Source organism: Papaver somniferum, unplaced genomic scaffold (assembly GCF_003573695.1).
Source record: "Papaver somniferum cultivar HN1 unplaced genomic scaffold, ASM357369v1 unplaced-scaffold_99, whole genome shotgun sequence".
Classification (NCBI taxonomy): Eukaryota; Viridiplantae; Streptophyta; class Magnoliopsida; order Ranunculales; family Papaveraceae; genus Papaver; species Papaver somniferum.
This window is the reverse complement of record NW_020653081.1, coordinates 234570-255715: the sequence shown is the minus strand read 5'-3', so window position 1 is coordinate 255715 and position 21146 is coordinate 234570. Positions and strand designations below refer to the sequence as shown.

General features: G+C 34.7%; 1 protein-coding gene across 1 annotated transcript; it reads left to right on the top strand.

The window, feature by feature from the left end:
- The first annotated feature begins 12036 nt into the window (after positions 1-12036).
- On the top strand, positions 12037-20991 carry LOC113346198 (probable LRR receptor-like serine/threonine-protein kinase At1g53430). Its single transcript, XM_026589771.1, has 24 exons — positions 12037-12363; positions 14296-14476; positions 14566-14637; positions 15148-15216; positions 15312-15383; positions 15469-15540; positions 15704-15775; positions 15870-15941; positions 16033-16104; positions 16217-16291; positions 16407-16481; positions 16791-16862; positions 16979-17044; positions 17129-17188; positions 17284-17322; positions 17409-17458; positions 17576-17937; positions 18080-18275; positions 18359-18502; positions 18916-19037; positions 19116-19326; positions 19553-19790; positions 20040-20190; positions 20355-20991. Exons 1-24 carry the CDS (start codon positions 12255-12257, stop codon positions 20799-20801), a joined length of 3099 nt encoding a protein of 1032 aa, XP_026445556.1. The 5' UTR covers positions 12037-12254; the 3' UTR covers positions 20802-20991.
- The last annotated feature ends 155 nt before the right edge of the window (positions 20992-21146 follow it).

The following is a 21146-nucleotide window of genomic DNA, read 5'->3' as shown; positions in this document are numbered from 1 at the left end:
TTTTGGTATCTCAATCACTCTATTTCATCCTAGCAGTGGTAACAACTTGATTCATGAGCCCCACCTAATCACTTAGAAAAACATACTTTAAAAAGAAAACAAAATAAAAACAGAAGTGAAAATGACTCAACGAGATATGGTGAAACTATCATGTTATTTCTAACACCTGAGCTCTGTGCTTTTATGAATAGACTCTTTAGATGTTTCCATCTAATCAGATTGGTTCCTCAACTCCTACAACCAAGATGCTTCCATCCACTTAGATTGGTTAGTGCCGTCCTTAATAAGCATCCACTTAGATTGGTTAGTGCCATCCATAATAAGCATAAATTTCTACGTCATCTAAAAAAGTGAAAAGGACTCAACGATATATGGTGAAACTATCATGTTATTTCTAACACCTGAGCTCTGTGCTTTTATGAATAGACTTTTTAGATGTTTCCATCTAATCAGATTGTTTCCTCAACTCCTACAACCAAGATGCTTCCATCCACTTAGATTGGTTAGTGCCATCCTTAATAAGCATAAATTTCTAGGCTCTGGAGTTTATTTATTGCAACAAAAAGTTTCTCCCATACCCCCAAAGTTAAATCTAACATTTTTCTCAATGTTCTAATGATAAAATTAAAAACATGAACAAGGAGAAATTGTTACCATTTGAAGCAAAAGAGTTAAGGAAAGATATTATCGTGTTGTATGAGCATGGGTTACCTCCCAAGAAGTGCCAAGTTTAACGTCTTCAACTAGACATAAGAAAGAATTAATCACCTCATATCATAAAGCAATAACCGAAACAACTGTGGATCATCTGCATCAAAAAGTGTTAACACAGATAAAAGGAAATTGCAACAAACAAAGAATAAACATAGCACACCCTTGCCTAGTTTCCTGTTTAAGACAACTACATCTACTTGTGATTCAGGTTCAGGTTCTATAAAGGGGTCTAAATAAAATATTTTCATGGGCTGCACCTCCTCATAAGTAAAATCCGAAATATCAGGTTCTAAGGTCAGGAAAAATTTAGAAGCACACAATAATAACCTGAATTATTAAGGATCCTCTAAGTCAATCAGATTTGATTCACACAGTTGATCATAATGAGAGTGGTGGTCATTCTTAAGCAAACATGTCAATTCTATTTTCCTAAAATAATTAGGTTGAGTCTCAGAACTTAATAATTAACACATATGAAACCTATACGTTCCCAAATTTGGAAGAAAAGTTTTTGGTGGGAAAACAAAATCAATCTGGGCACATCAACCAGATGATGGGTTTTCTAACAATTGAACTTCCTTATGGACATCACTAGGTTCAGGAAAATGTGTATGAAGATAATCTTGTAAAATGGTTGAGGCACATATGTCAAGTCCCAAGTGAGGGATCTGTCTGAGAGCCAAAGGTAAGGCACAAGGAGAATGATAATCACCCCCAAACTTAGAGTTTTGGGTGTCTCTAGATAGACTAGCTACAATTTCCCTAATTTCTAGATCGTTGGAATCCTGAAAATAGTGAATTGCTTCTTCTAGGTTATACTCAGGTGATCCATCCTCACACATATTTAAAGGCTCTACGAGTTCATCTTCTTCGTCTAAGACTATTGTTTCTAAATCTCTAGACTCTAAAACGTTATTCTTAGAGTAAACTCGTTCCTCTAAACTATTATCGGCTTCGTAATCAAAAGGAAATTCTACGTCATATAAAGAAGTGGTATCTCTAGTCAAATCCTCGTCCTTTTGAATAGGTGAATAATCATTAAAATTATCGGTATTTGGACCAGAAATAACACTATCATCATAAAGTTCATTTGAAGTAACAAATTCCTGATCATTAATGTCAGATTCTTCATCAACACTATCCTCATGATAATCATCATGATAATAATATGAAAATGGTTGAACCTCATCTAAATAGGTAGTGTTACCAATTCTAACCTCATCTTGATTATGCAAATAACTATCCTCATTTTCAAGGGTACTATTGGAAACACTGTATTGAAAATTAAGACTATCTTGAGCCAATTTTTACACAATCATATTTGTACTCTCAGTAGATCGCTTAAGAGTCTCTTCTAGAGACATCTTTGTTGACTGCTCGTCTGGAAGAATGTTACAGGTTTTCTTCACAAATAAGGTATAAATCTTGAGAACCTCTTCTAGAGAAATAGAGGGATTATTTTGTCGTATGACTGGTGGGTGTGCGAATAGTAATTGGGCTCACTCTGGTATGAACCATAACCTCGAAAAGGTTGGCGTTCCGAACCACTATTCACACTGTGATCATAATAAGAATGTCCATGTTGATCAGTCGGATATCCATTGTATTGGCTATTGTAATACCAGTTCGACATTATATTGTGCACGTGCAAATGCAAGGTTGACTAAAATGGGTAAGCTCAAGTTACCAAAGCAAAATATACCTACAGTCAAAGACTAGTCAAAGGTACAAGGCTGAGGTTTGTGGACTTTCAGCTGGTAACTTCCGTAAGGCCCAATGCACGGGTTCAGCTTACTAATCCACTAGTTTTCCTAAATTCGGTAGCTTGACGATGCAATTGGTGTGTGCACGTATTTTTTTTTAATAAATAAAATACTAAAAATAAACAAACAATAATACAAGTCCAAAAGAAATAGAGAAAAACTAACAAAAATTAATATCTCCGGTTTTCTCCTTTTTTGGCAAGTTCGACTTTTCACTTTTAGCTTCGAGTAATCCTGCACAACAAAAACAAAAATACCAAAGACGTAAAAAAAACAAAAAAATATAAAATAATAAAATAAATATACAAAACCTAAATACAAGTCCGCGTTGGCGGCGCCAAAAATTGATGTAGTTTTTATGTTGTTTGTAAAGTGGTAAGAAAAGTATCGTTCAGTCAGACTCATGAAGATTTTGTTTTAAACTTAAATTAAACTAGATAACTCAAATAAAGTTGTATCAAGATTTTAAAAGAGCCGAGACTCGGGATTCCACCTATCTCCAATTTCTATGTGATTTAATCTAATCAATATTCATACAACTCTTTACCTTTAAAGTGATTCTAATATTTTTGCCTAGACAAGTAGACTCTCAAAACAATAGTTGTAAATCTAAAGAATGGACCATCAAAAGACTTAACCTAAGCATGACCCATCAATTGAGAACACAACCACTTAATCAAAACCATATATTCAATTTCAGTTCAGTGCAAATAATCATAAAATAGATTGCAAAAATTAATTAAATAGAAATTACTACATAGTAATTGGAAAAACGGCTTCCTCCGTCGCCTCAGCAAAGGTTTTAGCTCCTCATATCAAAAACAAGTTCAAAATAATAAATCATTGCTCAAAAGGTGTTTTTATTGAAGAAATTATATAACTTAGCGAATCTGCAACGCTGTAGTGGCGCTACAGAACTCACTGTTACAAGAGGTGTTGCTAACTGAAGATATGCTTGGCTATTGGGCTGTTACAGAACCTTTTGATTATAAGACACTGATTTCGACTGTTCTGTGCAACTTAATGTTCTTCAGATTAGGGTTCTTGAGAACGACACTTCTGTGGTGTCGTCTGCAACTCCTCCTTCTTCTTCTCTGCTGCTGCTGCTGCGATTCCTTTCTGCAGCCTTGTTCTTAGCTGTGCAGCTACCCCAAACTCTCGACACGACCCCTTCCTGGGACTCGTACAAACCTTTATATAGACCATAGTTCGATTAGTTCTCCAAAAAATCTTCGTTTATTTCTTTCCGGCCAAGTTCCGAAGATTGTTCCTTTACTTTCCCTATTTATCTCTTCTACGCATCTTCTAGCTCCTTCGATCTTCTCTATCAAGATAATACCAAATATGGAGAGCTATATTTCCTTTATTTACACTTAACTCCCTCTAATTAATACAAAATCCTGAGAGCTTTTCCACGATCCTGTTTTCACAAGAATGATATGTTAACTTCCTTTATTTTCAATATGAACCCGAGTACCAAGACTGTTTCGATAAAACAAGGTATTATCAAACCATCTGCACGTGCAAACTCAAATAAATCCCGTCCAAAACAAACCAAAAGAAAACCGAGAATAATCCTCCCCTATTTTCACGATAATCCACCTAAACCTCCTCTTTTATCGAAACCAATCCAACTACCTTCCTGTTTGGATAAAACAGGCTTAAATCGGTCCAAAAACCTGAAGAAATCCAACAGAAACTCGTTCAAATCTTTCCCAAAAGCTCAAACAAACCCGAGAAAACTCATCCCCCCGTGTTGTCGAGAAACAACTATCCAGCCCAATTTACGCCATCAAATTACTCATGTCAGCCCTGTTTATTCCATTAGAGTCCGACCCAATCAAATTTAGTGATTGAATCTACCCAGAATCACTTGAAAATCGAACCCTAAAATTGTTTATAAGTTGCAATATTTTCCCGCCAAAACCTGAAGTTTGAATTCTTGAAGGCGACCTCCCCTTATCCTCTGATGGGGTGCCAATAGCAAGCAGGTGCCGCTTATCCGAATGAGGGGTGTCTTTAATAATTTTCTCTCACGAGCGAAAAAACCACTTTTCGAGCCAATTTCGCCGCAAAAGCTTATTTCTCCAAAAATACCTACAACGACATAAAATACCAAAATAAGTACGAAAATGGGTACTAACAATATAGAAAATCGAGATCAAAATAGACACATAAATGTGTCTATCACTCCGCTGGCGGATAAGGGGTGACCATCTTCTTTTTTTGAATTTCAAGTTTTGGCGGGAAAACAGGTTGCAACACGGTTCAAATTAGGGTTCGAGATTAAACCAAGAATTAGTGAGATTCAAACGCTGGAGTTAGTTGAGATGGTCCTGTTAAGGTTAAACAGGGATGGTAATGGTCTTGGATTCGGTCAGAATTGGCTGGATAATCGAATTTAAAGAAGACAGTGTTCACGGGTTTTGGTTAGGGAAAAATATCGTTTGGTCCTTTTTTAGGTGGGCCCATGTATGTTTAGTCCTTTGGGAAAACGCCTTTACTGTTTGGTCCATAATTATTTAAAAATATAAAACAGACAAAAGTACCCTTCCGTGTTAATTTTTACTTATTTTCTTGTAGCAGTTCATTCGTGAAAATAAACTCCTGTTAATTTCTACTTATTTTTTCAGAGAACATATAAACCAGAGTTCATTCCAGAAATGAACTGCATATAAAAACCTAAAAAAACGGATAAAAACCTAAAAAAACAGAGTTTATTCCAGAAATGAACTCCATATAAAAACCTAAAAAAACAGAGTTCATTCCAGAAATGAACTCCATATAATAACCTAAAAAAACAGAGTTCATTCTAGAAATGAACTCCATATAAAAACATAAAAAAACAGAGTTCATTCCATAAATGAACTCCATATAAATCTTCATCTTCTTCATCGATTTCATCTTATGCAGCAGCAACAAAACACATAAATCTTCATCTTCAAACAACAGCAGCAGATTTCTAGGGTTTGACGAGTTCATCTTCATAATCAACATATTTTTAGGGTTCATCTTCAACAACAAACACCAGCAGAGAATCATATTTGACGAGTTCATCTTCAACATCACACAAGTTCATCGTCGTCTTCATCAGCAGATTTGAATTCGTCATCTTCAAACGCCGTCTTCATCTTCAACAACAAACAAACATGAGTTCAAATCTAAAAAATCTTCAAACAAACGTCGTCTTCGTCATCTTCATCTTCAACAACGACGAGTTCATCTTCAACATCTTGTAAAGATGCAACAACAGATCAAATCTTCAAAAAAATTGTTTACATCTTCAAACAGTAACATGAAGAAACATAAAAAGAAAAAAAGAGAGAAAAATTCTAGATCTGAAAATATAGGAGAGATAAAGTAAATCTGAGAATGATTTCTTCTCTCTTACTTTTTGACTATATATATGGTCCTAATCTAAAAGAGTATTTCTGCCACTACAAGATGACAATTACATCATCCATGGCATCACCCTAGGACCAAATTATAATTTCTATGACCAAACTATAATATATTTTCCCAAATAGGACCAAACAGACACATGACTGAGTCAACTGGACTAGACTCTCTCTAATATATTATTCCTAGGACTATATGGTATTTCTTACTTTTGGTTACTAATCTGCGTGTATTCGGGAAGCGGTTTGGCTGAGATTTAATCGGAATTTTGGATGGAATTGGTTGGGGGATGACATGTTCCATTAAAATAGGGAATGTACGTGTCCTGGAATCGATTGAAGAGGAAGTTATGTGGAGATCATATGAAACAGAGAAACAATATATTCTCGGCCATATTTTTGGTAAGCTGGCACGAGTTATACTCTAACAAAGACTCAAAACCAATGTGCTGGAATGTGTTTGCTTCATGAAGTCGCATGAGGATGAAAAGATGGGAAATATTCCCGTGAAATAAGAAATAAAAATTTGAGAAAGAATAACGAAGTTATTACAAAGATATTTTGAAGATTTAGGGAGCTGTCGAGTATAAATAGGTGCTGAGGAGTTCAGGAGGGGGGATCGAGTGTCAGGGGTTAGTTTAGAGCGTAACAGAGAGAAGGAATCAAAGTTGCAGGAAACTTCCCTGCTGCTGCTAGTGAAGAAGAAACTGAAGAACAAAAGCCCGCAAAAGACAGTCGTTAATTAACTGTCACCTTTTCACAGAACTGCAACAGTCATTCCAACGACTGTTTAATAGTGACTACAACACTTCTGCTTTATCGTTTTGTAACAGTTTCTTGCAACATTTATTTTAGTTGCAGTTCTCTCTTTATCATATTTTCACCTCTTGTAAACACACTTTTGAGCAATAAATTATCTTTTTGAGCGTGTTTTCACCATGAGGAGCTAAATCCCATCACTGGGATGACGGAGGAAGCCAATTCTCAACACTTTGGTAACTTTATTAAATTCTTTTTATGACTTTTGCATCGATATAAATTGAATTATGATTTTAAATTAATATTAATTGTCATTTAGTTTGATGGGTTATGCTTAGCTTTAGTGTTTTGATAACCCATGCTTACCATTTACAATCAATATTTTATAAAATCTACATTGACAATGATTTGGAGTCAATAATTCTTATTTTTGGAGCTATAATTGTATAAGAATTAATATTGAACTACAAAATATGAGTTTGGTGGAATCCTGATTCCCGATAGTCTCTCAACATTGTCATTATCTTGTACCTTATTTGCTAGTTAATTTTATAGTTTAAGTCTAAAATCAACTTCCCAAGTCCGAGAATCAAATCCCTCTACTTACCACTGTAAAAACTACATCAGTTGTCCATTATTATCATTTGCTACTTGTAACAAGATTTTTGATAATTCTAGATTTCAAAGTTTAGTTAAGTGATACATATGAACACGTGTTCACTTAAGTGGTCACTTAAATAAACAAACATTCAATCATACACGGCGATCATAAACATTGCGATTATATAACTTTAATTAATAAGCATGTCTGAGACTTCATATTACATCCCTAACCAATACGGTGAAATTAACTCGTAATGGATTTATTAGAATCCATAAAAAGTTGTACAATGAAAATCAATGCAAACAATGAGCAGGAAATAGTGCAATCTCAAAACCTCGAAAAACTAGCCCTTGGTCATTATTTTCTGCGTAGACGTCTGTAAAATTTCTCTTCAGAATACATGTAGCGAGGTGTACTTGCACGAGTTCATATATCGAAATTTTGGTTCCCACAACTAGGGCAAAATCTTGTTCATATATATACAACAACCAACTCGATAGAATTTCATTAAGTTTATTCTTTAATAGGTCACGCGTAGATGAAACACATATCTCGGCTTCCAGTTGCATAATTATCACTCTTAAAGAATTGACTAGCACACCTCCTTCATGGACTCATACGGGAATGAACCGTTCATCCAAGTTTTCTTTGTTGTCCTGTCGGACCCAAAGAGTTGACATACCAAATATCTCTTCCACTTCAGGATTCACTTGAATAGAAATCCCATGAAGCCCGGCCATGTTTAGCTGGATGAGCTCATTTGTGAAATCTCGACCCTTGTTGGTTGACCGCGAGTATGCAAGACCGGTCTACCTAATCGGGGACCATATTGTACTCGTTTTTCTTCATTTTGCAAACTCTAACTTATTTTACTTGGTTTTAGTTCGGTTCACAGCTTGTAGTACTTCACATTCTTATCATTTTTATATTCATCTTATTTTAGAGATCTAACCTAATATTAAAAGTCACTCCAATGTTATGAGTGTGAAGAAAAAATTCTTAATCCACATAAGATACACAACCATATTTATAAAAAATATCATCTTCAACCCATTGATGTGAGGATGATATGGCAAAAAAAAGAAGAGTTAGACATCCTCTAGGCGTACCTCTAGTTCTAGACATTCACCTAGAGGACATCTTCACACTTTTATTACTAAAAATCATTTAAAAACAAAAATGAAAATAATTTTAACCAATTAAATACTTACAAATAAGTAAAAGAATGATTGAAAACTTTATAGGTTGGAGATAAAACTCCCCCCTCCCCCAGTATTTTGGATTTTCTACCTAAAGGATGTCTTAAAAGTGATGCTACATATGAAAAATCCGCGTTCACCATTGGAAGAGCTCTATGACATAAAGCACAATTTGCGGAAAAACTAACAAAAAAATATTTAATACTAATACATGGTAAATTATGTTCTTATCATGTATTATTTATGATTATAAAACCTCATTTTGGAGTCCTTTATGTCGAATAACTTGTTAAAAAAGTTACATAGTCATAAGTCATCGAGGGTGTTATTCACGTCATTCTCAAGTTATTTCTTGGATATTAGAAGCCTATCATCAGTTGATTAATAAGTTGAACAAATCATCAATCAACAATAATATCTTTCCCAAAAATATCAACTTCTCTGCAGAAACTTTAAAAAATAAGAGAGAAGGAGAGAGGTTGTTATAAATTCTTTATTTTTCTTCTCTTCGCGTGAATTTACTTCTGAATAGTCATAAAGAAAGCAGTAACAAACGTAAGTCTTAAGAGCATTTTCAGTAGTTAAATAAAGTCTTTGCTTTAATTACCAAATATGATCCAATGCCCGATATTTGTAAAATTTTATATCTCCAATGCTATATTCTTAAGTTTAGGAGTGATAATATGTTTTAGAAAAAGTCTAACCGAAAGTTTTGACTAGACTTTTGGTTTAGACCATCATGTTATTTTTTTTGTCTTCCTATTTTACGTTTAATAATTATTAAAAGCAAGATAACAAATTGACACATAAAAAAAAATTAATTTATATCCACCTATAATTTTCTTTTTAAACCAAGCCGTGCACCATTAAAGATGGTTTATTACCCAAAATGATCTAACATTGCCATATGCGCAAACACTTGTAAATTAAGGACTAAATAAGACCTCCATGTAGAAATTTGAGACCTAGAGATACTCTAATCTACATAACCTAAAGAAATATCAAGAATGCATGAGAATTATTTACTTTGACCAGTCTAGGAGCACTTAAAGCTTGGGTAACTGAAGCAATAAACTCAACCAGCTTGATCCAACAATGAAACCATGCTAAATCTTCTTCATAATCTTTGTAAATTTTTTTTTCGTACTTCTTCAATATCGAATTAAATTAATTCTTTTTAATAGAGTAGGCTTGACTCTAAAAAACTATAATTTATTTGGTCCAAGTCGTAGACCAAGTTTTCGATAGTGAAAAAGGAACGTGAGGCGAAGACCCTTTTTTTTCTTTATTGTTACTTTCAAATTTTTATTACATTGTCTTTGACAAATTTTGTTTCTTATATCAATAATATTTCTAAACAAATTATCCCCACAAAATTTTTAATAACTGTCCAAAATGAGTCCGACTTTGTGCACCCATGGGTGCACATTCCTCCCCACATGATTAGTTGGATTTAACAGAGATTTCACTCGGTTTAGAAATTTATATTCTTTCGAAAGTTTTTTTTTTTTAATATACTTCGTAAGTGTAGTCATAAAAGGGAAATATGCAACTGTCGAGAATATATTTTTTCTCTTCTTTATTTTTTCTCTTTTTTGTTCTTCTTATTCTTCAATACTTCTCAGTTTCTCTCTTTCCCAATCTCCCGTGAACCTTCTTCATTGACAATGAAGAACTGGATATCACAATCCACAGATTTTGGTCAGAACTAAATAGGAAAAACATATACAACTGATATTGATACGATATTTGTCATTCATGCGTTAATTTTTTGTATTTATCAGTTCTATGGATTCTGATCATCTTCTAACAATTTGTTATTGGTTTTGATCATGTATTCACCAGTCAACGCGATTTAGTTCAACTATTTGATATCATTCAAAGGTCAGAGAATGCATGAGAATATAAATATAAATACATATATATATATATATATATATATATATATGGTCAATGGTCCTACTGATGATGCATACATAATAGCAATGGCATCCATATAACATATACCACAACACTTTACAAAGAGATGATTCTGTTATTTTAAGATATCAGCAAGCAAAAATTTTGTGGATGATTAATCTGAAGGTGAGGCTCTTCGGATCCCGATTCATATTTCTTTACCCTATTGAATCTTCTAAACCCATGTTTATTATCTGAAGTCTTACACATTGTCTCCCATCAATTTTTCGGACAATCATATCTCTATTTCATTTTTCCTAACACCCACTCGCCCATAAATTATAATACCAATGATAGGCGTTGAGAATTTCAACAGAATCCTATATCATTAGGAATATGTTAGCTCCTAATCATTATTATTTGATTAAGTTTACACCCGAATCAAAAGTTTGTGATTTAGTGACAATACCTGCATCTTTGACAACTCTCACTCTCGGTCACAGAGGCTTTAAGTTTGTAATTTGTGATTTAAGTTTCGAATTTCGATTCTTCTAAGGTTTTAATACAGTCATTGAATTCCTTAATCAAAAAATCACCTGAGTTTACTCTTAGATGCGTTTAAAGTATCTATGATGAGGAAAATGGACGATGGTGAAATTTTGAAAACCAGACCTTAGACAAACAAGATGAGTTAAGTAATGAGAGAGAAGACATTGATTATAGTTTAGATATTGAAAATAAAAATAGATCAACAATTAAAACAAAATGGCAATATAAATTCCGTCAATTGAGACACAACTTATCAAGAAAGAAGGAATGTGCATTCCGATTAAAGCTGGGTGCACAAAGTCGGACTCGTCCAAAACCTTACATGCTAAATATTTTGATAGGTCCCATAGTTTTTATGTGGATCAATATTATGGGTTCATCATCTCCATTCATTGAGGTTTCAAAGTTTTGAGGGAGCTTGGGGCGGTTTTTCTAGAAATAAATCCCTGAAAAGTGTTGGATATTTATATAAATGTTTGAAAACTTAATTCGGTTTACTAGAAAATTTTACAAACTTATCTCTTTCCATAAGGTGTTTCTTCCACGAGACACTATTATTGGATGTATTTTGAAGGCGTTTGTTGGAAATGAAGTGAAACCTCTATAAATTGCAGAGGCTTTTTCCCATTTCAACATATCAAAATCTCTGATTTTTTTCTCTCTCTAAGCATCATCAGAATCTAATAATTGTGTGTTATTGGTTGGATCAAAGGAGTACAACTCTCGAATCCCATTAACGCTGTTATGGCTTCATTTTATCTTGAAAACATTATTTCATTGACCGATTTTATTCCCCAGATTATCTAGGAAAGGTCTATATATTTGCTGAAATGAATCGCAAGGACTTTTACAACATTTTTTTTTGTCATGTTCTTTAACTTTTTTCATCATCTGATACCCAAATTTTCAACAGAAAAATCCCTCTTAATATAATCAGTAAAAAGTAAAATGATAACATGCATTGAAAAGAAAAGAAGGTAAAATGATAACTTTCGTAAGCCCTTTTGTAAATGAGGAAAAGAATCATGTGGCGGGTGGTGCCCACCGTTCTTGAATAATTCTAATCCTTTCTTACCGAGAGTTAGCTAAAATCAAATGTACTTCTTTCGCTCTAGTAACTTTAATTTTAGCTAGATGTATTTAAGACTACGCGTTTAACAAAACCAAAACCAGAGATGCAGACAAAGGAAGAGAAAAGGATAGATGTATCGAACTGTCATTCTCATTAGCCAAAGCCAGCAGCATCCAACTACGATTCTCTCACTCTTTCAAGTTTCAAATGCTGTTAGCGCATCATTTAATTTCTCTTGCCTTAGTTAATTAGAACACAGAGATATGGTATAGTTTACTACTGTTTTTGAATGATAAAATGGAATTAGCAGTTCCAAAAATCTCAACTCTTCTAGTTCTTCTGTTTCTTCTGTTAAATTTCTATGGTGAATTCGGATCTGAAGCTCAAGTGATTCCTGATGATGAAGGTAACATAGTCATTACTAATTTCCTTGTTGTTTTTGATTAATTAAAATTCCATTTCCCATTTCCCATCAACTTCTAGTGCCTCGGTTCATTGAAAACATAACTAAAATATTTAAAAAATTAGTTCTTCTTCTTATTACCACATGAATTTCAATAATTGACAACTTCGCAAAGAAAATCAGGGGCACCCATGACTGTATCTTGTGATGATTTTTTTCTTTCAAAATCTTGATGTTTGCTTTTGTTTGGTTTTGAGATAGCTACTTAATTATATAGCTGTTGAGTCCCATTGGGTCTTAGAATATCAGGATAGGGGGGTGAGATTGAGAGTTGAGTTTTCAGCTCAACCTTTCTCTGTTTTGGTATCATTCTTTGATCAATCCAATTACTTTCTTTGTCGGAAAAGAACTTACAGTTCAGATTTTAGTAGCAAAATACAGTATGTTCTGAGTCAAGACAGTAATACTAGTAGTTAGTAAGTACGTCATCTACCCATGCATTAATTAGTTGAATATAGAGTTTAAGTATAATACTAAGATAATGTTATCATCGTCCTCCGATTCAGATTGTGGGTCCCACAGAAACTCAAATACGAGCAAAAACATTGGATATCAGTTCATCGGAAGTGGTACAAGCATCAGTTCCAAAGAACAGACACGTTTGACACGTTTTATCTCATGCTTTAGTATTTAGATGTCAAAGTTGTCTATATATGCCTTTGGTCTTCTAGCTAGATCCCATCATATGAACTGTGGCTGTCGAGCAATTTGCTATCTTTTGAATTTTTGGTACATGTCGCTATTCATTTTTCTTTGGGGCAATAGATAAGAGAGCTAGAAAAGATTTGTATTTCTTCTTTTTCGGGTGCATTTAAGAATTTCCTATTGATCGAGCGACCGAGCTCAAGAAAATGAAAATATTAAAATTTCAAAATACAGTTGGAGGTTAGAGATAATTGGATGTTGAACAATTGTAGATGGCTACGTTGCCTCCTCTGACTTTGACTTTGACTGGCATTACATCTCCTCAGCTAAGAATTGATGGTTTCCACTGACCTTTATTCCCTCAGCCCCATGTGCATGTAACTATTTAGAGCAGGCAGCACTGTTTGATGATGGCTTTCAAAGTTTGAAAGTTGTTAGTTATCCTTGGTTAGCAAATGATGGCCGAGTAAAAAAAGATTTGCTTTACCTAACCGTCTGTTACAGTATGGACAAAACATTTCGTCCCATTATCTGTTTCAGAAAAAATGATATTTTTACTATTTTAATTTAACAATATGTTTATTAGGCAAAAACAAAAAAAAAAAAGTAAAAGTATCATTTTTTTTTTTTTAAATAGAGGTTGTATTTTTTAGAATACTCGTGCAAAATGGTTTTTTTTTTTCCTAAAATCGTGCAAAACGGGTTACAAATATTTAAATAAAGGTGTATTTATATATGTATGCGTTTGAGGTAATATGAGCTGAAACATCGCAACCAGGCGTACTTGGAGCCGAAGATGTCCCGAGTACATGCATACAAACCAGGGTAGAATGACAAAGAGATTTGCTAATACTAATTCATTGCCCTGCTAACTGTCTTCCATATTTTTTTTTGTTATCCTCTTCTTTTTGAGTGTCAGAGTGTGTACGTTCTAAACTTGAATGCAACTATTCGTCTTGACTCTTGAGACTGAAACTTAGCCCGTCTTGACTTTTTGAGTGTCAGAAGTGTGAAGTGGTCGGGCATTTCCATATCGCTGTAATTGAACATGATCACATTATATCTGCAAACACCTAGAAGGTGCTAATGATTATACCAGAGGGAGCCATGAGGCCCACCTGCATCGGAGCATCAATTCCAGGATATTTTACTTGTTTTTCCTGCTATGAGTCTTATGACATTATTATCAATATTGTGTTGCTAAACCCAAAAACTTGTGTGCAATTGCAGTGCAAGCACTAAAGAATATCTCTACAAAGATAAACGTTACATATTGGAAGAATGTCAGCAAAAATTCATGCACTCGAAGTGGAGATCTTAATGTAAACGTTACTGGAGATGGAGATGTCTTAAGTAGTGTTACCTGCGATTGTAGTTACAACTCTTCTTCAATTTGTCATATCACAAACATGTAATATCCCTTTGCTGCCTCATGACTCAACTCTTCATCTTTTTATAATTAATTATAATTTCTGAAACGGATTTTCTTTTCATTTCAAGTCAACTCAAAGGTCTCGAATTAACTGGAATTCTACCTCAAGAATTCGGCAATCTTCCATTTCTCCAGGAAATGTAAGTTATCTTCTAACTCGCTCCATTGAAATTATGAGTGTTTATTTTGTTCGTGCACAAAAACTGTTTGATGAGATGCCTCATAAAGATTGTTTGCTCTCAAGGTGGATGTTTTGATAGAGCGTACCTTTAATTACTCAAATGCTTTACGAACGAAGTTTGCCTAATGAAGTTTGTTCATGGATAATGTGCTGCGGCTTGGTTGGTAAATTGCCGTCCGTCTGAGCCAACTGCACCTATGTCAGTGCAAATCTTTAATGCTTGTAGAGAACATGGAGTTCAGACCTGTCTCCACCTCAGTTCAAAATCCTCTCAGAAAACAATATTACATACGTAGTAGCTCTCGTAATCCTAGGCGTAGTAATAAACTGTAACATGATTAAACTCAGTTCCAAATTTTCCATCATATACTGGGTTATCATTTTTTTTCTTCCATTGCCATGATCATCTCCCTTTCTCTGTCTTGTTGATGTCAGTGACTAATATGGTTCATTTCTTTCTGTTTAACAGCGATTTAAGTCGTAACTATCTTAATGGAACCATTCCCAAGAGTTGGTCTACCCTTCCTCTCACGATCATGTAAGATTTTAATGTATTACATTGTTTGGATTCTTCACTTACACTGTATACTAATCATTTATATTTATACATCCTAAACTATTTGTTGGTTGCAGGTCTCTATTGGCAAACAGCATTAGTGGATCAATTCCGAAGGAAATTGGTGACATTATTACACTGCGTGAGCTGTAAGATGTGATTAAAGTTTGATTGTATTAAGAAATTAAATATTTATTTTTATAATTTGTGCTTAACAGGATTTGTCTGTAATAGGAACTTACAAGATAATCAGCTTGATGGACCTCTTCCTCCAGCGCTTAGTAATCTGAAAAGTTTGCAAAGATTGTAAGAGTATTTTCATTCACTTGCAACATTGATCATAAATTCTAGAAGTTACAGTCTCATTTACCTATTTGATTAGTTATGTCGCTCCAAATAGTCGAGCTAATTAGAGTAGTTACACCTTTAAATGATAAACTCACTTGGTATGGTCTTCGTATTTTCGCAGACTTTTATCGGGGAACAATTTCACGGGAACCTTACCGCAAAAATTTGGTGATTTGAAGAACTTGGGAGATTTGTATGTAAACTCAATTGAAATAGAGTTTTATGGGTTTGTTTAAGCTGTATCTTTCATTTAAAGTAAGTACATTGAATTCAGTTGCTTTTTGCAGTAGGATAGATGGGACTAGCATCTCCGGCAATTTACCTGAGTTTATTGGGAATTGGACACAACTCAGGCGGCTGTGAGTATAATACTTACGAATTATGTATTGGTTCGTAAAAGAAAAAGCGTCTATCTTGAAGACTGATTTGATTTATGATAAACTTTTGCAGAGAAATGCAAGGCACATCCATGGAGGGACCCATTCCTTCCGCCGTATCCCTTTTGAAGAACTTAACTATACTGTTAGACCACTTTCACCCTTTTTCCAAATGTTTACTCAAATGATCTTCCTTTTGACTGTCGAATTCAAGAATGATGAGCTCATTGTTTTAAGTCGATGCAAATTTATTTCAGGAGAATCTCTGATTTGAAGGGACCCAGTACGCAAAAATTCCCAGATTTGAAGGATTTGACAGTCATGAGAGATTTGTGAGTTGAACTGTGGTTAACGCAGATGCTTCACTGCGTGTTTTTATCGTTTATACTAACCAATCTTTTGTAGTTTCAGTGAATTAAAATAAAAACTTTTTCAAATGAATGACAGGGTCTTGAGAAATTGCTTGATTAGTGGTTCTATCCCACAATATATTGGACAGGAGATGACAAGTCTGGACAACATGTAAGTTTCTTTGGCAGTTCGGAATTTTGGATAGAATACCAATTATTCAAATTTCACTTCAAAATATCTGTTTCTTTACACTTGATTTAACAAGAACATGAAAGAATTCTCTTATATCTCCCATTTTTAAGTGATTATGCATTAAGACATGATTTTATATGAACCGACTGTGTCTTTTATTATATCAATTACCTTCCTTTTTTGTGATTATTTTCACCTAATATCTGAAAAAAGTAATCAGTTTCTGGTTGGGGTAGAAAGTTGAATATCTTGTCTGCCATCTTCACTATAGAGAGTTTCATATTACAGGGATTTGAGCTTTAACAGATTGGATGGCACTATTCCTGACAATCTTCAACAGCTTGAAAAACTGCGGTTCGTGTAAGTAAATTTGCTCTAAGAAATCCTTCTAAAAAAATCTTATACTCAATAAAGTCGACTCAAATTTTGAGTCCTTATGATTGGTGAGTTGAAAAGGATATTGTTCTTGAATGTAGGTATCTCACCAATAATTCACTGACTGGACCCATACCGTCGTGGATAGTTAACACAAAGAGGAACTTGTATGTATTTATCTGCTTCTAATCTGTGTGTGAGGTAAAACATTTTGTGCACTTCATAAATACGTGTGTCAATCTGTATTGCAGTGATATATCTTACAACAATTTCACAGGATCTGCTCAATCCAGCTGTCAGGAATCGAACTTGTAAGTCCATTTGCAATTAATTATTTGTCACTGGAAAGTTAGTTTTATATAAAATATTAAAATGTAATACCATTCTTTATTTGATGATCTAACAGGAATAAGGTATCTAGTTTTTCATCACCGCAAGACAAGTCGTAAGTTCTTTGACTACTCATGGTTCTTGTTTTTGTACATACTTACTAACCAGAAGAAGTAAAATAACCAAATCTTTATTTCGCAGAACTCCTTGGTGCTTGAAGAAGGATCTACCCTGTTACTCAAAACCCAAATGTAGGTAGATAAGCTTGTTACTAATGTCTGACTGATCTGAGCTCTTCGAAAAAAGAAAAGTGTTATGTTTTTCCACATCAACACATGCAAATTATCACATTATCATTATCCTTGCAGATTTTTCATTGTTCATCAATTGTGGTGGACCAGCTGTGAATTTTGAAGGCAACGATTATGAACCAGACTTATCAACAATGGGTCCATCAACATTTTTCTGGTCTAATGGTAAATGGGCTTCTAGCACTATGGGGAACTACATAGGAAATGTGAAGGCAATATATTCTGCTCAATCTAGTCCGAACATGACAGCAGCAGACTTGTATACGACAGCTCGCCTTGCCCCTGTCTCTCTGAAGTACTATGGCTTATGTTTGCGCCCAGGAAACTATAATGTGACTCTTCACTTTGCTGAAATAATGTTCCCTGCTAACCAACCAAATAACGGTCCTGGGAAACGCATTTTTGATGTATCAATCCAAGTGAGTGTTGGCAAGTCTGCGTCGTTCTTTTAAATGGATCAAATTATTTGCTGAGATTGTTTGACAATTAGTTACAAATCAATCCTTTTTCTGATTCTTCAATCGGGCTTTATGAGACATTGTTTTGATATACTACTTGTAGGGCAAAAGTTTCTTGAAGGACTTTAATATTGCAGAGGAGGCTAAAGGGGTCGGTAAGAGAGTAACTAAAGAACTTAACATTGATGTTACTAATGGCACTCTTGAGATTCACTTATTCTGGAGAGGGAAAGGAACTTCTTCCATTCCATTCAGAAGTGTTTATGGACCTTTAATTTCAGCAATAACAGTCAAACCAAGTAAGTTAATCCAGAAATTTGGCTCTGTCCTCCATATTCTTTGTTATCTTGGATCAATACTTGATGGTTTCTTCTTTTGTTAGACTTCGATCCCGGAACGGACACAGGTCGCATGTCTATTGGAGTTATTCTTGGCATTGTAGCTGCTGCGTGTGTACTAGTGTTACTAATATTGGCAGCTCTCCGGAAGAAAGGTTACCTAGGAGGAAAGGACCTTGAGAACAAAGGTTAGTGAAAATGATAAAGAACTTATTTGTTCACTATACCTTCACTTGTATGAAAATTTCAAGGTTGCAGCTGAGTTGTTCTAGTTTTTTTTTTCCTGCTTAGTGTGGTGCTAGTTTGCGTTATACAAGATATTTGAAGTTGAAATAGAATGAATACTCTGAAAGTTTATGCGGTCGTCTTCAATTGTGTGAAGATAGTCTTCACTTTAGTATAACATTGTATAACTTATCTGAGGACAGTAACAAACAGGAAGGTTATATATTGCTTTAAAAGAGAAAAGCAAAATTTTATTAATGGCTTTCCTTTTTCTATTCCTTTTTTCCTGTGACTGTGGTCTGATATACAGATTAGAATGGTATTAAGAAAGTTCTTGGCCAAATTGTATTTCATTCTCTTTTTTCTCATCTGGCAGAACTCAGAGCAGGAATAGAATCACAAACGGGTTACTTCAGTTTAAGACAGATTAAAGCAGCAACTGGCAACTTTGACCCAGCTAACAAAATAGGTGAAGGTGGATTTGGCCCAGTTTATAAGGTAATTAAGAATTTTCTTTCCAGGCTACATTGCTGTTCTATCAAAGAATCTTATTAAAATTCATTTTTCTTATATCAGGGTCAACTGCATGATGGTTCAATAATTGCTGTGAAGCAGCTTTCTTCTAAGTCCAAGCAGGGCAATCGCGAGTTTATCAATGAGATTGGCATGATTTCTGCTTTACAACACCAGAACCTCGTGAAGCTTTTTGGATGTTGTATTGAAGGAAACCAGTTATTGCTAATTTATGAGTACATGGAAAATAATAGCCTTGCACGTGCACTATTTGGTAAGCACCTTGACTCCCTATTTTAATACCGTAGTAAGAGCACTTTCAGAGTCGGTACCATGTGCAATTATTAACATGTGCTCATTGCTGCTGATGTCCATTTATGCCTTTTAAGGGGGTTTCTACAACATAATGTTCAAAGGGGCATTACAAAACAGTCTCGTGATTTCCATAATGTCCATACCACAATTTATAACCTAATTAATTAGAAATGTCACCACCTTAGGTAAAGAAGAACAGCGACTGAATTTGAACTGGCCAACAAGGCATAAGATTTGCCTGGAGATAGCAAAAGGTTTAGCTTATCTTCATGAAGAATCAAGATTGAAGATAGTTCACAGGGACATAAAGGCAACAAACGTCCTGCTTGATAAAGATCTCACTGCTAAAATATCTGACTTTGGTTTGGCTAAACTTGACGAGGACGAGAACACTCATATCAGTACACGAATAGCAGGAACTGTGTAAGTTGGTTTTCCCTCCCCCTACCTTTCTTTTTTATCCTATGTTAGTTATTGTTAGTTCATTTAGTGTGTCTGTTGTTTGTTAGAGTGGTCATTAGCTTGAATATAAAAAAAATGGGTCGTAAAAGTTTGAACTTCAGGAGGTAGAAATGAGGGGTAATCTGCCTCATCATTACAGGCCAAGAATTGGACTGCTTAATTCGCCTATAATCTACTCATCATGTGATATTTGCTGTCTACTACTTGTAGAGGTTATATGGCTCCAGAATATGCAATGAGGGGTTACTTGACGTACAAAGCAGATGTATACAGCTTTGGAATCGTTGCTTTAGAAATCGTCAGTGGGAAGAGCAACACAAATTACAGACCGAAGGAGGAGTTCGTCTATCTTCTTGACTGGGTAAGATTATATAAGCATTATAGCACTTGCATATCATGAAAGCATGAAAGATTCTAGGGCTACCGTTATTTTCAACTATTTTAATCATAATAATTAGCTAGATGAATAGAATGATGGCAGGAAACTGGCAGCCAAATTAACCATCTTCTCTTGGATATGTGCAGGCTTATGTACTACAGGAGCAGGGAAATCTACTCGACCTTGTAGATCCTGTTCTGGGGTCAAAGTACTCGAAAAAAGAGGCTCTGAAAATGTTGAACATAGCTTTGTTATGCACCAACCCTTCCCCCAGTCTTCGGCCTCTTATGTCTTCCGTTGTAAGCATGCTCGAAGGCCGTATTCCAGTCCAAGCACCGATAGTGGGGCGAAACTCAAAAGCTGACGAAATGAGATTAAGGGCATTTGAGAGGCGCTCATATGATAGTGAGACACAAGCTTCAAGTGCTTCTCAAGATATTCAAACAGAGAGTAGATCCAATGATGGTCCATTAGTTAATTCCTCATTGTTGCACAGCCAAGACGAAGAAGATGACGAAGATGATGAATATGATGGTGATGATGATGATACTAGAGAATATTCCTCCCAAGGCAGACTTCTCCCTGATCCATAAAAAGATGAAAACTAAAGTAATTGATAGAGTCTAGAGCACAGAATATTAGTGAAATTTATCCTTCTGTTAGTAATTCCTAGAAGCGATATATGTATTTTGGTTTTGCTGGTTATGAAGTGTGTATAGTAGAAAAATAAAACAAAAAAATGTTGTTGGCGAAACCTCTTAATAAAATGTTATTTTCTCCACATTATTGTACCCTGTTTTGGTTTGTAAATGATCCAATGTGGAATGACATTTTTCTATATAGGGAGCGTGAAATTCTCTACGAAAAGTCCTACTATTAGCAGCACAAAAATAGACTGAAAAAGAAGTTTTCTGCAAAATGCTGGAATTGACATTGTC

Coding starts and splice junctions, on each gene's coding strand:
- LOC113346198 (XM_026589771.1), top strand. CDS start 12,255: ATGGAATTAGCAGTTCCAAAAATCTCAACTCTTCTAGTTCTTCTGTTT. Junction 15,776..15,869: donor TTGAAGAACTTGGGAGATTT/GTATGTAAACTC, acceptor TGCTTTTTGCAG/TAGGATAGATGGGACTAGCA. Junction 17,459..17,575: donor CTGTTACTCAAAACCCAAAT/GTAGGTAGATAA, acceptor TTATCCTTGCAG/ATTTTTCATTGTTCATCAAT.